General features: G+C 45.5%; 2 protein-coding genes across 9 annotated transcripts in view; one reads left to right on the forward strand and one right to left on the reverse strand.

Moving 5' to 3' along the window:
- The window catches only part of LOC128345412 (C-type lectin domain family 2 member D-like), a 55,513-nt gene that overhangs the window by 20,382 nt on the left and 16,970 nt on the right, over nucleotides 1–18,161 (reverse strand). For 6 of the 8 annotated variants that reach the window (XM_053297300.1, XM_053297298.1, XM_053297292.1 and 3 more), the window contains exon 2: nucleotides 2,196–2,561. In XM_053297300.1, the coding sequence (XP_053153275.1) occupies nucleotides 2,196–2,311 (116 nt within the window). In that variant the 5' untranslated portion in view covers nucleotides 2,312–2,561. Of the gene's footprint in view, nucleotides 1–2,195; nucleotides 2,562–4,498; nucleotides 4,725–4,801; nucleotides 4,920–18,161 lie in introns of those variants that run through there. The other 2 variants (XM_053297296.1, XM_053297295.1) reach the window with 2 other exon arrangements.
- On the forward strand, nucleotides 4,642–17,826 carry LOC128345414 (uncharacterized). Its single transcript, XM_053297304.1, has 4 exons — nucleotides 4,642–5,459; nucleotides 10,705–10,989; nucleotides 12,741–12,854; nucleotides 15,844–17,826. Exons 1-4 carry the CDS (start codon nucleotides 5,375–5,377, stop codon nucleotides 16,053–16,055), a joined length of 696 nt encoding a protein of 231 aa, XP_053153279.1. The 5' UTR covers nucleotides 4,642–5,374; the 3' UTR covers nucleotides 16,056–17,826.

The raw sequence follows: 18,161 nt of genomic DNA on the forward strand, positions 1-18,161 counted from the left end.
CTTGGGCGGCCAGAAGCGGCCGTCCCGAAAAAGCTGGGTATGCGGCGGCGGGGGAAAGTGGCCAAGGCGGCGGCAAAGCCGGCACCTCGGCCATGAGCTGCGGCCGAGACGAGGCCGAGGCGCCCAGAAGCGGCCGCCCCGAATAAGCCGGGGGCAATGGCGGCGGGGGAAGACCGAGACGGGGGACGGGAAAGCCGGGCGAGGTGGCGGCGAAGCCGCCAACGAGGCCTGGCCGCGCCATCCAGGACGGAAATCAAGAAGACAAAAGGGCCCTAGGCCGGCCCCAAAACGGCCCTTGCCAAGGCACAAATGTACCCCACCGCAACAGCCGCCGCCCCCGCCCGCTCACCCGCCCTCCCAGCTGCCCAAAATCACCTTACCCGCTCCCCCCAAAAAAAGATTAAGGGCCAAAATCGCCCATGAGAAGGGCGCCGCCCCTGCCTATCACCCACCCGCCCAACCAGCTGCCCAAACCCACCTTACCCACTCCAGCCCGCGGCAATCGGGCAGAAAAAAAACATAATCCGCAAAGAAGAAGTGAGGAGCTCACAAACAGAGGTCCTCCCTGTGCTAAGCCTCTGCCCAAACTGCCGCTATGGACGCGAAGGACGCCTATTGCGTCCTTTACGTCCATTACAACAGTATGGGCAGCAGCATAGCACAGAGAGGAGCTCTTTTCGCGTGCTCCACACTTCCACTTTGCAAATTATGCTTTTTTTCCGCCCGATTGCCGCGGGCTGGATCGGCAAAATAAGGGATAAGGAAGAACAACAACAAAAACAGAGACAACAAAAAAAGGGGGGGGACAGGTGGAGGGGGAAAAAACAGAAAGAGAGAGAGAGAGAGACAGAAAGGTTAAAAAAAAACCCCCAAGGATTAAGAACACTTAAAGACGGCAGAGAAAGCTAGCGCCCGTTATAATAACGGGCTTAAAAATACTAGTATATATATATATTCCTCTCCTTTACAATCAAGAACATCTTCCGACCAGTAACAGTTGCATTCCAACTGACCTTAACCATCACAGGCTCCTCCTCCTTATCTGCATAGGGAATCCACACTGCCCAATCACCACAGTGCCACAGGCTCCTCCTCCCTATCTGCATATGGAATCCCCACTGCCCAATCACCATGGTGCTTCTCCTCTCACAGGCTCCTTCTCCCTACCTGCATATGGAATCCCCACTGCCCAGTCAGGTGGTTCTGCTTGCAAACTCTGTCAGCCAATCACCTCCTTTCTACCACGTCCCCATGCATGGCCCGTCTAGGAGAATTAATAATATTGATAGCTTAACCCGCGCAGAGCATCTGCACGCTAGTACTTGATTGTTCCCCTCACCCTCTGCCACAGCCCCCTCACCTCAGAGATCTCTCCACCCTCACCTGAGCCACACACCTGCTCCTCCTCCTCCATCTGGTTGCTTCCATCCCCCTCATCCCTCTTGGTCATTCCTCCATCCCTTTACTCCATCCCCTTCACCCCTCTTGGTTGTGGTTGCAGCGTTGCTGGTGCCTATTGGCCAAGCTGCAGCCCCCTAACCCTAGAGACCTTCCGCACACTCACCCCGCTCCGGATCCTCCCCACAAGAGCAGCAGCAGCAGACCAGGCCCTTCCTTGCTGCTGCCCCCGCCACCATGGTAGCTCATTCCTCTCAGATCACTGACAAGCTCGGGCCCGTCCTTCACCCTTCCTTCTTTCTCTCTTCCCCTCCTTTCTCTCCTCCACTTGCTCTTCCCCTCTGTCTTTCTTTCCCTCCCTTCTTTCTTTCTTTCTCTCTCTCTCCCTGCCTCAGTTCATAGATCTTGTTCATCTTGCTTTCTCATCTAGTTCACACAGTGGCAGCCTCCTCCTGAAGGGCTGTTTCCTCTCTCACAACCCCTCTCTTTGCAAACCCCTGCCCACTATCCTTTTATATAGAGAGATTCCTCTCCTCTACAATCAAGAACATCTTCTGACCAGTAACAGTTGCATTGCAACTGACCTTAACTATCACAGGCTCCTCCTCCCTATGCATATGGAATCCCCACTGCCCAGTCAGGTGCTTCTGCTCACGAACTCTCGTGGCTGCTGCCACACATGGGATTTGCCACAGGTATGCCTTAGAGAATTATATATAGAGAAGATATTGGAATGGGGCTATAATATAGAATATCTAAAATGCAAATTATATCAAGCTAAAATTACTTTCACATACCTGCTTAACTCAGGGTGCCAAATGCCAGTCCATACTAAAATATCTTGTTTCTTGAAAGATGTTGTTGATCTGCAGATTCTCCAGGTAAGAATATTTGATAAATCCAGAATATCCATTGGGAAAAATGGAGCTGCTCCCCAGGTTCAGCCTGAGTTCAACAATCCTGGATCCATCCATAAGTGGCAGCTGAGACTCATGGGTGAGATGGGCATTTTAACTCCAGTCTTTACAGTGCTTGGTGTCTGATTAGGAAATTGAGACCAGACTTCTTTCATCTTGTTCTTCATTAGATTATGTGAAAAGACAGCATATAAGACCCAGTGCAGTGTTAGGTACTTGGACAGGTTCTCAGGGCAGCACATCAACCTGGGAAAAGGAGACAAGACAAAGGCCTTGAGATTATGTTAATATGTCACTGGATGTCCTCCCCCCCCCCTTTTTTTCTTTCCTCTTTTTTGCGGTTTTCCGATTGGATTGCCGATAGAAAGGCCTAGTTGGTGCTTTCTTCTGAAGATAAATAATAGCCATGGGACAACCTGATCCAGACTGAGAACACAGTTTGAGCAAAGACTTGAATACCCTTTCCTGAATATTATGGTCCCAATCTGAATCAAGCCACCCTATGACTGCTACTTAACAAAATTTAAGTATGTCAGCATAAAAACAATAATAAAAACAGTGTAGTAATGCAGCAGTAACAAAACAGCAAACAGACAGACCAGGCAATGCCTGATGAAACAGAAAGGTCTTAATGACACACATGCTGTAGTGTGTATGCTCTCCATTGTGTGTATTATCTGCATGCACTGCATGCACTCCATTGTGTGTAGCTCCCTCACTCCTTCATGAGGATTTTTGTTCCTTTTGATAACATTCATTTATGAAGATTGCAATCTAAGGCTAAAGACTGTTGTACTGGGATAGATTTTCCCTCCGACAATTCCCCCCTCCAAAATCACCTTCCCAAGCTGCTTTTCTCCCTCGGGGGGTGGGGGGGGAGAGATATATTTATGTGCATGCATACATGTGTGCGTGTGTGTGCACAATGGGCGCTGAGAGAAAGTAACTCATGGCAATCCTGAAAGACAGTCTGTTGTTATATCCAAATTTCAGGTGGGTTGAGAGACAGTCACAATTCTCTAATAAAGGCTTCAAGAATTGTCACCTACTCATTATTTATTGGTAAAATACCAATTAAAAGAATGTACTAGGTGGCATCTAGAGTAAAAGCTGCATGAACAGAAAACGCTTCCACTCATGCATCAGAAGAGGGGCAGTTTCCAGCAGTTCTCCCTTCCCTTTGCAGTCCCCCCATGTCCTCTCACCAAATCTGTTCCTGAAAGTCCCCCAACCATCAGGAGCAGATTCAGAGGGCTGCAGAGGAAGAGGGGATTGCTGGATGGGAGTGTTCCATTCACACAACTTTTACTCTGGATGCTACCCACTAGGGGTCTCGCTATAATTGAGCGCATGGGTTCAAATAAACTGGGGGCCCCAACTCCACCCTTCCCTATTTTCTTCATTATCTCCCGCACTCCAAGGGGCCAGTGAGAGGGGTGAACACGGACCTCATTTCCCCTAGCTATGCCCCTGCTACCCACCCTCTACTGAGATAATAAACAGCAATCAACCAAATGAACATGGTGGAGACATAGCTGGATGGGATGAAGGGGCCAAGGCACAGAGACAGGCATCTTGATGCATGAGAGAGCCAGGCAATCAGCTCAATGATGTAAGTGGTCCATGCAGCATCCCCCCAATTAGCTCTCTTCCTATCTAGGTCTTGGATTTGACTGCAGGACCAGCTGTATGCTATAACTGTTCTGTTCCACAAGACTATGGCTTCTACACAATCTCCCCCATGCCCCTGCCGCTTTCCAAATTAACCCCTACTACAGTATAACTACAGATCTAAGTGTGCTTCTGTACTTCTTGTGTTGTGACACTGCAGTCCCTGCACTGATAGCAAGGTGCTGTTCACATTTCCGAGGCCTTCTTTCAGATTTTATCTTTGTGTTTTAGTGCTACAACACTGCAAGTCTGTTGAAGAAAAGTCGCTGTATTTTTCCGTTTGAGATTCTGGGGATCCTTTTCAATACGATCCTGCCAAATCGAAGCATTTTACCCCTGTTTAGCATCATGTAATCTGGTCATGTAATCTGGAAAGTGCCTGGTGTCTACGCTTGATTCTCTGGCCTGAACAGCTATAGATGTCCCATTATGTGTCATGCTCTGCCTGTATAGTTAGCAAGTTGCTTCATGGAGTAGGAAATGTGCGTTCTAGTCCTGCAGCTGCAACTTACTTTTTGTGCCCCTGACTTCATTGTTGCAGGTCAGTCATTCAAAAATTAAAGTTCTGCTTTAATTCTCATTTTCTGCTATGGAGCTTGAACCCCCATCTCCCGTATGCCCTGCCTGAACTATCATAGCTGTTACACGTTGCTCCCTGTGAGGCTGCACTTGCAGCTTCCATTGTTGCTTGTCCTGATATTCCCCTTACAAAAAAGGGGGGGGATCCTCCCCCTCCTTCCCCCAGCAGGGCTTGAACCCTTGACTGGGGGAGACGTTAGCTACTTTCGGAAGTTAAAAATAAAGGCATAGATCACGGTTACAGCGCCGGCCGAAAGCGGGTCAGAAGAAGTCCCGACCCAGCATGTCATTCATCCCCTTGATCTAGCCGCTCGTGCCGTAACCATGGCAGCCAGCACTTCCGATAACTGCAGTCAGCCCTGTTCAAGCATTCATTGGACGACCGCGGATCACACGATCCAGGGCTCGAAACGGGCCCGCCCCCTGCCTGTCACTCACCCTCCGGGCGGGTGTCGTAACACGTTCTCACCTTTGACAACGCCTCCTAGGATTTCCTTTCTTCGATATGTCTAGAAGCTATGAAAACTCCATTGGAGTTGTGGGCAGAAAACAGAAAGGAGCTTCATTTGACCATACTGAGCATGCTCCAATGCTTTTGAGCATGCTCAGATACACAGGAAATGAGGTAACGTCAAGTATAAGAAAGTTGCGGCGAAGTTACTGTTCTTGCTGAGACCGGCTGAGAAGGAGTCATAATGTTTTCACTCCCCGTTCCTAGGCTAGTATAACGGGGAGAGAAACCTCAACCGCAAAACACAGATATAATCTCCTCTTCCCTGCTGTTAAGAAGTGTAGGCCTGCACGTTAACATGAAAACTCTCTTTGCTTTATGTTTCGTGGGACTTTTGCTCGTCTCTGCTGTTTCTTCGGCACCCAGAACGGTCAAAAGAGAAGGTAAGAGGGGTGTGGGAATAGAAGGTGCATTTCGGAGACCTTAAGCTCTTTTTCTTTTCTGGAAAGCATTCTTTTTTCACTAAGAAAGACATTGCCTCTTGCTGCATCTCCATGGTGTAGTGGCTAGAGTGGTCGGCTAGGACCGGGAGACCCGAGTTCAAATCCCCACTCAGCCATGAAACTAGCTGGGTGACTCTGGGCCAGTCACTTCTCTCTCAGCCTAACCTACTTCACAGGGGTGTTGGGAGGAGAAACTCAAGTATGTAGTGCACTGCTCTGGGCTCCTTGGAGGAAGAGCAGGATATAAAATGTAAAATAAAACAACTAAAAAATGTAGTAAAAGTTGTAGCTGATGGATTTCTGCTTGCTACAGAGTTTTTACAAGCACAGTGACTGTTTCACGAATTAAAAATTGGCAGTCTTACTAGGTAGAGCTGAGCTGTAATATCCTGTTCTTAACCCAAGCTTGCTTACTGTAGTAGATTCCTACAGGGAGAAGGGGGTGCAGAGTGTGCCCTGCATTATACCATCCCTTCCAACAAAACTAGGAAGGGGGTGCACTAAGTGTGTAACTGTTGTGATGTCCTGACTTCCTTCCTGTACAACCCTTATTATATGGAGAATGTTCATCCAAATGGCTCCACTATACTTGTTTAAACAAGTATTGTCCAGACTTGCCCTAGCATCTCTCATTTCATAATTGAAACACTAGAATTGAGGACTTTGTATAGCCACCCCACTATGCATTAGGGTTAAGAGGAAAGATAACTTTAGGTTTCACCTCCATCAGTGGTAAATTATCCTTTACCACACACAGAGCTTTCTGGCAGCCAAATACTTTACATAATACGTAATTATGTAAAGTAATAAGGCCCACTGTGTTCAACAGGGCTTATTTCCTAATGCTCAATAAAATAATTTACCATGTAAACAACAACCAAACAGCAGCAGTAAAAACAACAGATACCATCTAAGAGTGCCCTACTGAAAAGTAGAGCTGTGCACAAAACCAGTTCCCTTCACACCCAGGAGGCGGGCGGCTCTTAACTCCCCTCCATGCTTTCCCCTTTGGCGCTTCTTCAAAAGCTGCTGGCGCGGGGCAGCTGTATACCTTCTTGCCACCTCAGTCAGCATAATACTGGAAGTGGCCCACGTGTGCATACAAAGCAAAATGGTTAAAATGCACAAGTGAGATACCTTTCTTCCTGTCTGGCATTAAATAGGAGGCTCAGTGGATCTTAGGTCTTAAGTTGGCATCAAAGCTAAACTAACACAAAAGTAACATTCTGGAAATGGCAACTAGTGTTCCCTCTAACAGAGATTCCCAAATGTTGCTGATCAGAACTCCCAGAATCCCCAGTTTCAATGACTTTTGCTTGGGATTATGGGAGTTGTAGTCAACAACATCTGGGAATCCCAGTTAGAGGGAACACTGACAATAACCTTAAGAGCCCCTCAGATGACTGACTGCCATCCTCCTAACTACACACACAAGCTGGCTGTTTCCTTTATAGGGAAATGCTTGCAAATTTAGCATCTCGGGTAGTAATTACAATATACCTCTTGGAGATAGGCAAGACATACTAGGATCTGATTGACATTTATTTCAAAAGCTTAATGTCTCCCCTTGATAGAAACAGGTTTTCAAACAACAGGAGCAATCATTTGCTTGATGTTCCCATACTTAAGAATACTTTGAGGCTGTTCTGGCCTAGGGAGACATACAGAGATCACAGGCTAGTGAGAGTCAAGAAACAAAGGAACAGTAAAGTCAGGCCAGAAATAACTTTTAGAATTGAGGCAAGTTCTGATATTAAACATGAATGAGTTTGGGGGCTGAACAAAGGCCCCTTCCTTTACATAGACATAGAGGTGATTCTAAGGGAGCCTAGCCCGCTTTCAGGTGATAGTGTCCTGCAACGGGAGCTGTGTGGCTCCCGGCAGCTAACCACCTTAAATACCCCTCCCCTAAGACGAGGTTAACAGAGCTTAACCTTGTGTGTTGCCATGTCGTGTGGCAACACACGAGTAGACTCCCGGGCTTGGCGGGGGGGGGGGGTCTCTCCAGGATGCCCTGTGCGCTTGCATGGGGCATCCTGGAACTTCCAGGGGCTGCACGATTCCCGCAGCCCCCGCCGGCTCTGACGGAGCTGGCAGTTGTGTGGGCAACTGATCCAGCCACCCAGGGCTGCAGGCTTGATTGTCTGCAGGGAGAGCAGGCTAAGCCTGCTCTCCCCACAAACCTCCTTGCGGCACTTTTCACTGATTGTGAGAATCGCCTCCTGGTCTTTATTTCAGTCTTTGACCAGCACAACAGCAAAATAAACAAAAACGGTTCAAACAATCTATTCCTACAAAATAATAAAAAGTCTTTATAAAATTCCTTAGTATAACAAGTAGAAGAAGCTAGAAATTAAAACTGTGAACATAAAACTATATATATATGTCAAACACTAATAACAGAATGACACTGAGTATAAAGGTAGCAAGACAGAAAAATTATGTAATTAATACAGAGTGGTGTTAAATCTCATAGAATATTTAGTACTTAATGAGCTCTAAATGAATTTTGCTTAGCTATAAGGCAGATCTTAGCCACATTATAGGATCTAGGATCGTTCTGATCTGCCAAGAGGAAATTTAGGTAAAAAGAATCAGTACAGCCTAGATCCTTCCTTCACATAGGCTGTGAATCATAAGAGTGCAGTTAACATAACTATGAAAGCAGTTGTACCAATCTGGTCTTTTTACAAATTTATGACAAATGTAAGCTTTATAAAACCATACAGGATGTAGTTCACAATCCGAATCCTAGGGTACATAAAATTGAGACAAGGTTGGGTCACTTGTACTGTTTAACACACATACTGATTGAGAACATTGGATATAATGAAACTATGAATACACAAACATTTAGTACGGGGCTGCACAACTTTGCACAAACAACTTCGTTTCCTACAGGTGTTGTTGGACCACAACTCCCATCATCACCACACACAGTGGTCAATAGCCAGGGATTATGGGAGTTGTGTTCCCAACATCTGCAGAAGGACCAATGTTGTGCAGCTTTGGAATGATTATTATTGTGAAAGTTTCCTTAATTTTTATCTTGTATCTTAAAGTCAAACATAATGGCTGGTTTCATTGTAATAAAAATATATAAACAAGGTTAAAGCATTTTGTTTGGCACTAATCTCAGCACCTTATTTCATCATGTAAGTAAACCTAACTTTAGAAAGTGAAGTTTGAAAAATAGTATCTCGGTTCAAATAATCATTTTAAATAACTTTGTCCACAAAGCATTTATGCATCTCATGTGCTCCCTTCCCCAATACTCAAGGCAGTCTGAAACTTCATAGAAACATAATACAACTGGAAAATCATAAAACCACACAATACACACACCAATACAATACAAAACTGGCCATGGCATTACAACATTTCTACACTGCAGCAGCAGCATTAACCAATACAATTCCTCTGGTAGTCTTAGTTCTACTTTCATGCTTCCTAGACTTTTTTTTTTAACCACCATTGCATTCCTGCTGGCCATATGGGATATGCATTGCTGCATCTCCTCAGGTCAGAGCAGATGTTCTGCTACTTTAGGGCAATAACAAAAAAGGGTTTGCTTCACATCACAGCTATTCTTTCATAGTGAGAACTCTAAGCAGACCTGCCCAGAAAATCTTAAGGGCAAGTGTTTCATATCGTGGGAGGCACATTCTGAAAGTGAATCAAAGAGGTGTTGATTTATTTTTTTCTTGGAGTCATAATAATCTAGGCACTGGAAACAATTTAGGGTGACTGAAAAGGGTGGGGTGGGGGGGAATAAAAATGTTGTTCCTACCAGAATGACTTGTACTTCTATTTCCCTTTTCCATTCTGCATACAGTGGATTAGATGTCTTTGCAACAACAAAAAGGAAGAAAGCACAGGCAGCATTGATGGTCATGTTCCCTGGCCAGTTGAGAGGTGATGCCCTGCCAGCTGCAATGGGTTAGAAGCCCACATTCTTGTTGCAGTTTGGTTTAGCTTAGCCATGGGGAGAAGACAATGGGCAGCAGTGTCTGAAAGGGTGCAGTAGCTTTGAAGTGACACCAGCAAATGCTGCAACCAAGGGGCAGAGAGGTGTGGCTGATCCACATTACAGTGGCAGAAATGGCACACTGAGAAGAGCCTCTGGTCAAGAGTGGGGTGGGGCAGGTGAACATAAGGACAGCCCTACTGGATCAGGCCCAAGGCTTATCTAGTCCAGCATCCTGTTTCACACAGTGGCCCACCAGATACCCCTGAGAATCCCACAGGCAAGAGGTGAGGGCATACCCTCTCTCTTGCTGCTGTTCCCCTGCAACTGGGATTAGAGGCATCTTGCCTCTGAGGCTGGAGGTGGCCCACAGCCAGTAGACTAGTAGCCATTGATAGACTTGCCCTCCCTGAATTTATCTAAGCCCTTCTTAAAGCCATCCAAGTGGTGGCCTAGTTGTTAGCCATAGGTCATACTGGTAGAGCTAGTATGCTTGGTCTAGAGGGGTGTTGTAGGCTCCCAGAAGGTGGCACTGGAGGAGGGGACACAGCTCCCCACTGCCCCTCAACACAGCCTGCTCTCAGTGAGACTGCATAGGTGGCCCCAGTTAAAAGCAATATTCAGCAAACTGGAGAAGGAATATTAAAAATTGGGAAGAGGAATATGTTGATAGCCCCTCACTCCTATTTAGAGAGCTTGGGGTCAAAGACAAGATCAACAGAAGCTAAAGCATATGCAAGCAGATGGGAATGGGGCTGCTTTCTGTTCTAAGTCTTTTTCAGCCCTGATTCTGCCTTGTATCTCCTTTGATTCAGCTGATAAACAGGTCTGTACTGTTTCTCTACCCTGCTAACTGCTTTCGTCTGGCTTCCTATTCCTCGTCCCACATTTGGTACATTACTATCTTCTGCATTGCTGCTCTTGCATTCTAACAACTTGCTTCCTAACTCATTACATTTTTTATCCCATCTTCTTTCAAGAAATGCATATGCATTTTACCATGACAAAACACTGTGAGATAGGTTAGGCTGAGAGGGAATGTCTGGCCCAAGGGCTTAATGGCAGAGTATAGATTAAATCTGGGTCTCCCACATTCTAGTCTGTCTCTCTACCTACTACCTTGGTTGACCTTGGCAGCAGAATTCTGGTTGAGTAGTTTATCATGTCTATAATGCTAAGTCCGTCCTCTTATCCATGTGAACCTTTTTGTTTTGACAGGATGTCCTGATATGGATCCTCTGAAAGTATATGAAGGTGGCAACACATCTTTCATTCTTCCAGTTGATACAAGACAGATAGTGGTGAACATGTGCCAAAAAGATAAATGTATAGATTATCATTTGGCTAATGGGAGTGTTAGGAATATAAGTAATGATACATGGTTATCTCTTACAAGCCAAAACTTGACCATGTGGAACCTAAGAGAGAAAAATGAATTCGACATCAGAATTGAGAAACCCCTGGATGGAACATGCTTGGCTCAAGTAACTATAATTCCACAGGGTACGTTAAACCTCTTCCCCTGGTACCTTTTGAGGTATTGTTCAACTATACGGGTTGTTGACAGGGGTGCATACTAGGGATGTGCATGGAACCAAGCGAGTGTGGTTTGACGGCGAGGGGTGGGTGCACTTACCCCCTTCCTGCCCCATTTCCCCCACTGTTGCTCCATTTTGTTAAAGCCCTTTAGGGCAGCAGCATACCTCCCTGCCACCCTGTTGCCGCGTCTCCCGGAAGTAACCGGAAGTATCAGACGTGCCTGCGTGCGCTGGGCACCGGCGCGTGCATGTTGCGGGTGGGCACAGGTGCGTCTTCTGGGAGACGCAGCGTCAGGGAGGTACATTGCCGCCCCAAGGGGCTTTAACGAAATGGAGTGCCAGCAGGGGAAATGCAGCGAGAGGAGTAAGTGCACCCTCCCCTGCTCTTAAAGATGTGCCCCCCCCCCACAAACACACACACACTGCTGTCGAACTGGCAGAACCACCCACCAATCGAACTGGTTCCATGCACATCCCGGGTGCATACTTTTCTACAAAGGGAATTGTTTGTTCACAGCCTGATCCTGTTCATCGCTACACAGAGCAAAAGTTGAATAGGACTGAATGCAACATTGCAAGGTGTACTGCATCTTGTGTGGTGCAGCAGTTCAAAATGGTGCAAAAGAAAAGGCTTGTGACGGGGAAGAATGGGGAATTCACAACACTAAGCACAAACGCTCCTTCATACCCATGACAACCGATCAAGCACCAGTGCTATGTCCATGCACCTAGACTATAAACATGCTGACTTACTGAGCATTAATGACCATTAGACCACAGTTGTGTTACTAGAATTGGATGCCAACTAGCTTGCAACAGTAGTGGTCCTTTGCAGGCATTCTGACTTTCTCTGAGCATTTGGCCAACCATAAGACTTGGCAAAATGCTCTGTTTGTCCCAGATCACCCAAGAAACTAAGGTCAATAGACAACCTGAAGTATGGCTGAATTCTGTGGTTGGTTCTTGAAAGGGTGGCAGATTCTAGTGCGTGGATATAATAGGAGCTTGGGTTTCATCTACACTTTAACAATCCATTTCCCGCATTCAGTCTCCTTGTCAAATTCCACCACTGCATTCTGATCTGGCTGTGAAACAGAGCCCAAACTAGGGTTATTAACATGGGAGCAGGCTCTGGATATCCAGAAGCTAAAATTTGGGCTGCCACTTTCAGCTGGAGGGAGAATGCACTGTCTGTTCCAGACTTTGCCCTATAGAAATGTACAGGTGACACCAAGGTGTAGGGCTCCAGTAGGCAAGATGGAGAATGGGGGGGGGGGTGCATTACACTGTAAACGCTTGACTGCATGGATGCAGACAACTACTTAAATAAACTTCAGCACAGTATGATCATGGACAACCTGCTGCTGCACTATAAAATCTCTTCTGAATGGGTAGAAATGAAGTGAATAAAGCAAGCTACTCTGGAGGCGGATCTACTTTTTCGCTGCAACTGGATACCGGAAAGCATTCCTTCAGTTGCTGCTCTTAGGGAAACCACTGTGGTTGGGATAATACCTATACATGTACACATGCCTCGGATCTTGGGTGTCCTCACTTTCACTGATGGTGACCCCAGTAGGTAAGGGCAATATGCTCCTATTGGCTCTCCACCTATGCAAACAAATACCTGTCCATAAAGCACTTCAGTAGTACATAAAACTTGTGAAGGTGAGTGTAGAATACCGAGTACCAGCTCTCTTTCATCTCACTTTCCAGGTCCTAGTTCATCTTGGTCTACACTGTCTTCATCTGTTCCATCCCAGAAATCTCCTCACTCTGAAATAACAATGCGCCCATCTACTCCATCCCAAACGTCTTCTAAAACTTTTGGTAAGTATTTGAGGACAGGGAAAAGTAGTCTGCTCTTCTGTAAATCTTTCACCTCTCTCTATCTGCATGTTTATCTGGCAGTAGCACTAAAACATAAGATAAGCAGCAGCAGATCCAGAATTGAATTGCTGTGTGCAGACACAGGCCAAGTGGGCGGGCGGGGGGAGGGATGGTCTCTTGGTACATACCTTGCCTAGTTAGTGGAGAGCAGGACACATTATACCTTGACATTTCAAAACTCTGAAAGTGTGCCTTGCCTGCCCCCACTGCTCACCTTTTTGAGGAGCAGGCACCCCACCCTCATACTGCCAAACCGCTGAGTGGTGTGCAGCCATGGTATCTGTTAGGGATGTGCACGAACCGGCATTTGGCCGGTTCGGTGGCGGGGGGGGGGTGTTACCTCTTTAAGAAACAGGGAGGGTGGCCCCCCCGCCACATTTCCCCTGCCTGTGCTGTCTCTAAAATCGCTGGCGTGGGGTGGCAGTATACTTCTTTGCCGCCCTAGTCAGCGTTGTACCGGAAGTGGCCAGTGCATGTCTCTGGCCAGGGCAGCAAGAAGGTATGCTGCTGCCCCACGCCAGCGATTTTAGAGACAGTGTTGGCAGGGGGAATAAGGGAACCCTCCCTGCTCCTTAAAGGTAACCCCCTGCTGAATGCCGGACCTCTGAACCAGTTCATGCACATCCCTAGTGTCTGTTAGTGTGCATGCCAGCTGTGCTATGACCAGCTGTTTGGCGGGACAAGGGCAGGAGTCTGCTCCTCAAAAAGGTGAGCAGGGGCAGACGATACACACAAGTTCTGCAGTTTCAAAGTATAATGTGTCCTGCTCTCCAATCCCCAGGCAAGGTACACATCACCAGCTACCACTGAGTGAATACCTACCAGCTAGCCAGCCCACAAGCAGTCTGCCCGCCTGTCACTCACTTGCTCTCACACACAGAGTCTTCTCTCCCAAGCAGCCCCACGGCTTTGCCCCGTGCTCACCCCAAAACTCTGACCTCAGCCAGTCAAGCTCCCCAGACACCTTCCTCTCTGGGTCAGTACCTAGCATCCTAGTGGGGTGGTGGTGGTTTTTAACAGACCACATCCTAAGTCGGGGTGGATTTACTTGAAATTATAATTGCATATTAAACCTGCCTCTAGAAAGGGGCTTGGCTTAATTGCATGGGCCATCTGGAACTTTTTGTTCTGTATTGTTCACATTATGTGCATTCTTTGCTTTAGACCATGGATGGGATGGACAATGTGTGGCACTTCAGATATGTGTAGACCACATCACAGACATTAACCTATTGGTGGGGGTGGGGAGAGAAAAAGGGTTAGTTATGCAGGGTTAATTATCCATGGCTATTAGCCATTTTGGTTGCTGTGTGGTCACTAAGAGGACACTGACTTGATGGCACTCAATCAATTAGCCATTTTATTTTTCTTTTGCATTCTAAAAGTGTCCCTCTGTTTCTCACTTTTAAACATGATCGGATCACTGATGTAAGGAATGTGCCAATGTTTGACATATCCCTAGAGTACATAAAGAGCCCCTGGTGGCGCAGTGGTAAAACTGCCGCCCTGTAACCAGAAGGTTGCAAGTTCGATCCTGACCAGGGGCTCAAGGTTGACTCAGCCTTCCATCCTTCCGAGGTCGGTAAAATGAGTACCCAGAATGTTGGGGGCAATATGCTAAATCATTGTAAACAGCTTAGAGAGCTCCGGCTCTAAAGCGGTATATAAATGTAAGTGCTATTGCTATTGCTATAAGTGGGCTATAATCCCTAGAATACATAATGTGGACCTAATTATGTACAACAAAGAATCACAATAATGGTAATTTCTCTTTGAAAGTATTGATACTACCTACAAAATGGGATATTACATCTCTTAAATAATCCAAAATCAAGAGCCAGCATGGCATAGCGGTTAGAGTGTTGGACTAGAACCGGGAAGACCAAGTTCAAATCCCAGTTCAACTATGAAGCTCACTGCGTGACTCTGGGCCAGCCACTTGTCATAAGAACAGCCCTGCTAGATCAGGCCCAAGGCCCATCTAGTCCAACATCCTGTTTCACATCGGTGGCCCACCAGATGTTGGTCCTAGATTTCTTGGCAATCAATTTCATGGGGTGACCTCTGGTTCTAGTGTTATGTGAGAGGGAGAATTTCTCTCTATCCACTTTCACCACACCATGCATGATTTTATAGACTTCTGTCATGTGTCCTCGCAGTCACCTTTTTCTAAACTAAATAGCCCCAGCCTAACCTACCTCACAGGGTTGTTGTAAAGATAAACATAACCATGTACACCACTCTGGGCTTCCTTGGAGGAAGAGCAGGATATAAATGTAAATAAGTATAGAAAGGTTACCAGGAGGAATCATTATGAATATAAATGGTAGCCATGCATGCCAAGTATACTGATGGATTAATTTACAAAAAAATATTATGAATCAATGAACCAGAGACTGAAGTTAACCAACTATGAAAACAGTTGCCAAAAACATAGAAAGCTGCCTTATACCGATTGAGACCATTGGTCCACCTAGCTCAGTATTGTCTATACAAACTGGCAGCGGCTTCTCTAAGGTTACAGGCAGGAGTCTCTCTCAGCCCTATCTTCAAGATGCCAGGGAGGAGACTTGGAACCTTGTGCATGGAGATGCTCTTCTCAACACTGCCACACCCACTATGGGGAATATCTTAACAGTGCTCATACATGTTTCCCATTTAAGTGCAAATTAGGGTGGACCCTGCTTAGCAGAGGGGACAATTCATGCTTGCTACCACAAGATGATAATTTTAGACAATATGGTTTGAAAGTTAGCTTCCAAATTCAAGTAGTAATTTTAAAATGAAAATGTCTATAACGTTATGTCTCTTGCAAGTTCCCTGTAATCTGTTTCAAATGAAAAGCTGCTTATATACTCTGAAACATTCATATTTGGAGGAGCCAGCCTAGAAAATACTGAAACGTGTCTCTTTCTCAATTTTATTTCAGCTATAGGCCTGCCCATTGGAATTGTTCTGGTTGTCATCTTGCCTCCTCTTATCTGCCTGATTGTAAAGAAAGAGTTGTATCTGCCCGTTATTCACTGGGTAAAGAAACCAAAGGCAGCAGTAATGAATCCTCTGTCTACCAGTGCAGCAGCAGAATCTGAGCCCTGTATGAATGGATCTCTACCTCATCAGGAAATGGAGAGTCAAGTCTAGTGAACAAAAAGTGATAAGAACATTGTGATGTCTTGAAGTCCTTCTGTGGGTTGCAAACTCTCAGCTGGGGCTGAGATGGGCCAGCAAGATGCTGAATGTTAAGGACTTCTAGTCTGCATACTGTGTATGAAATCTTTGCAGTAACTTGCACATATCTGCACCAGCACAATTTCCCCATGGTGGGGTAGAATTTCAAAGACATCAGCCCAATTACAAATTAAGACTTACATTACACCAGCATTAAGAATATTTGCTGATTATTATGTTGTATTGTGCCTTTCAGCAAATGTTCTCAAAACGGTTTACATAGCAAAAAAATATGAAAAGATGATCTCCTATCCCAAAGGGTTTTGCAGTCTTGAAGATCCAGCAAACAGCTACTGGAAAAGACACTGTGCTGGGAAGAAGGATGACAGCTACTATTCTGCTGAACACCTGCCTCCTTGCATGCAGAAGGTTCCAAGTTCCCTCCCTGGCATCTCCAAGATACGGCTGAGAGAGACTCCTGCAACCTTTGTAACCTTTGAAAAGCCGTTGCCAGACTGTGTAGACAATACTGAACTAGATGGACCAATGGTCTGACTCCACATAAGGCAGCTTCATATGTTCTTGTGCTGCTAAACTGGAGAGACCTGTCACTTCAAAGGTTCCTTTTTGCCCAGTGAACAGGAGTAGCATTGGCTCACAGTAAGGCAGTTCCCGGAGTCATCAAATGGGCAGGACAAGTGTCCTACCCAGTTTTGGGAACTGTGAACAACCCCAAGTTCTTGATCGTCTGAACAAAAAAACAGGTTGGAGTTGCCAACAGCGATTGTTAAATGGCAGCTGGGTATGAGGGCTCTATCCTACCCGGCAGCCGTACCCAGCTCTTGAGTGAGAGAGGGAGGAAAGGCTGTTGAGCAAACTATCACTGTACCTCCAGCCTTGTTTTTCACTTGCACATGAGCTAAAAATGAGAGTGTGCCCAGCTCCTGAAACTTGGCAGGATATTTGTCTTCGCTAATTGGTATTCATGTGAACTATCCTAGTGTGCTTCTAGCCACAATTCAAGGTGCTGTTTTCAATCTGTCAAACCCTAAGCAGTCAGGGGTACTCAAAGTACTGCCTTCTCCCTTAAGAACCTGACTAGAATTTAAAGATCTCCCTTAACTTCACTGCCCTCCTCCTTTTATGTAACAATTGTTTCTAAATTGTACACAATCATATGTTTAGTCCTGTTTCTTCAATCAGTGGAGCATGTTTTTCTTTATGATGTATTTTATAGAGATACATGTTCTCGTATTGCTCCAATTTTGTTACATTATCCAGGCAGGCCAGACAACTTTTATGTACATTTTCTTCTTTCCAACTCTGATGCTGAGATTACCCACCATTTGGCCAAATTCTGTACCACTGCTTGCAACGTCAGGAACAAATGGTTAACCCTTATGTTATGTAAGGTACATGTGCTGTTCTGGTGGTGGGTAATATTGGTAATTATTATTATTTATTATTAAATAAGCAATCTTATTTGTTTGTTGTTTCTCTGTGTAAACCGCCCTGAGCCATTTTTGGAAGGGCGGTATAGAAATTGTATTATTATTATTATTATTATTATTATTATTATTATTATTATTATTTTATTTAGTACTGGAGTATTTTAAGTTATGTTGACTGTTATACTTGCTGGCTGGTCGTGGACCATAAAATGAATGATGAATGAATATGTCATGTAAAAATATCACTCATCTCCTATTTTTATACTGAAGTAAAGCAAATGGTGTACACTGTCTTTTTACTTCCAAATGAAAATTCTTCATCTGTGTACAAATAGTCTCTGTCTCTTACTGGGTTGGTCAACTTAATTATGCAACATACCAGGTTCTTATTAGCCAATCTCATATTACTAGAAGGTTAATCTGGCAGCAGTCAGCAAATCTATTAATTAATTCTCAGTCTTGCATTAATGACATTGATTTTTACTTTCCTAAAGTGCCATTAATGAATCAAGAGGTAAACTGTACCCAGCCATTTTTTTCAATGGATTTCACTATTTGGGATCAGTAGGGGCTAATTTAGGAATCCCCTCCTGCATTGGAAGCATATCTGCTCCATTGCAATGGTTTT

Source organism: Hemicordylus capensis, chromosome 2 (genome assembly GCF_027244095.1).
Source record: "Hemicordylus capensis ecotype Gifberg chromosome 2, rHemCap1.1.pri, whole genome shotgun sequence".
Taxonomy (NCBI): domain Eukaryota; kingdom Metazoa; phylum Chordata; class Lepidosauria; order Squamata; family Cordylidae; genus Hemicordylus; species Hemicordylus capensis.

Excerpts from the sequence above, each read along its gene's own strand:
- LOC128345414 (XM_053297304.1), top strand. The coding sequence starts at position 5,375 with ATGAAAACTCTCTTTGCTTTATGTTTCGTGGGACTTTTGCTCGTCTCT. Across the intron at positions 10,990-12,740 it reads AGTAACTATAATTCCACAGG|GTCCTAGTTCATCTTGGTCT; the intron begins GTACGTTAAACC and ends CTCACTTTCCAG. Across the intron at positions 12,855-15,843 it reads AACGTCTTCTAAAACTTTTG|CTATAGGCCTGCCCATTGGA; the intron begins GTAAGTATTTGA and ends ATTTTATTTCAG.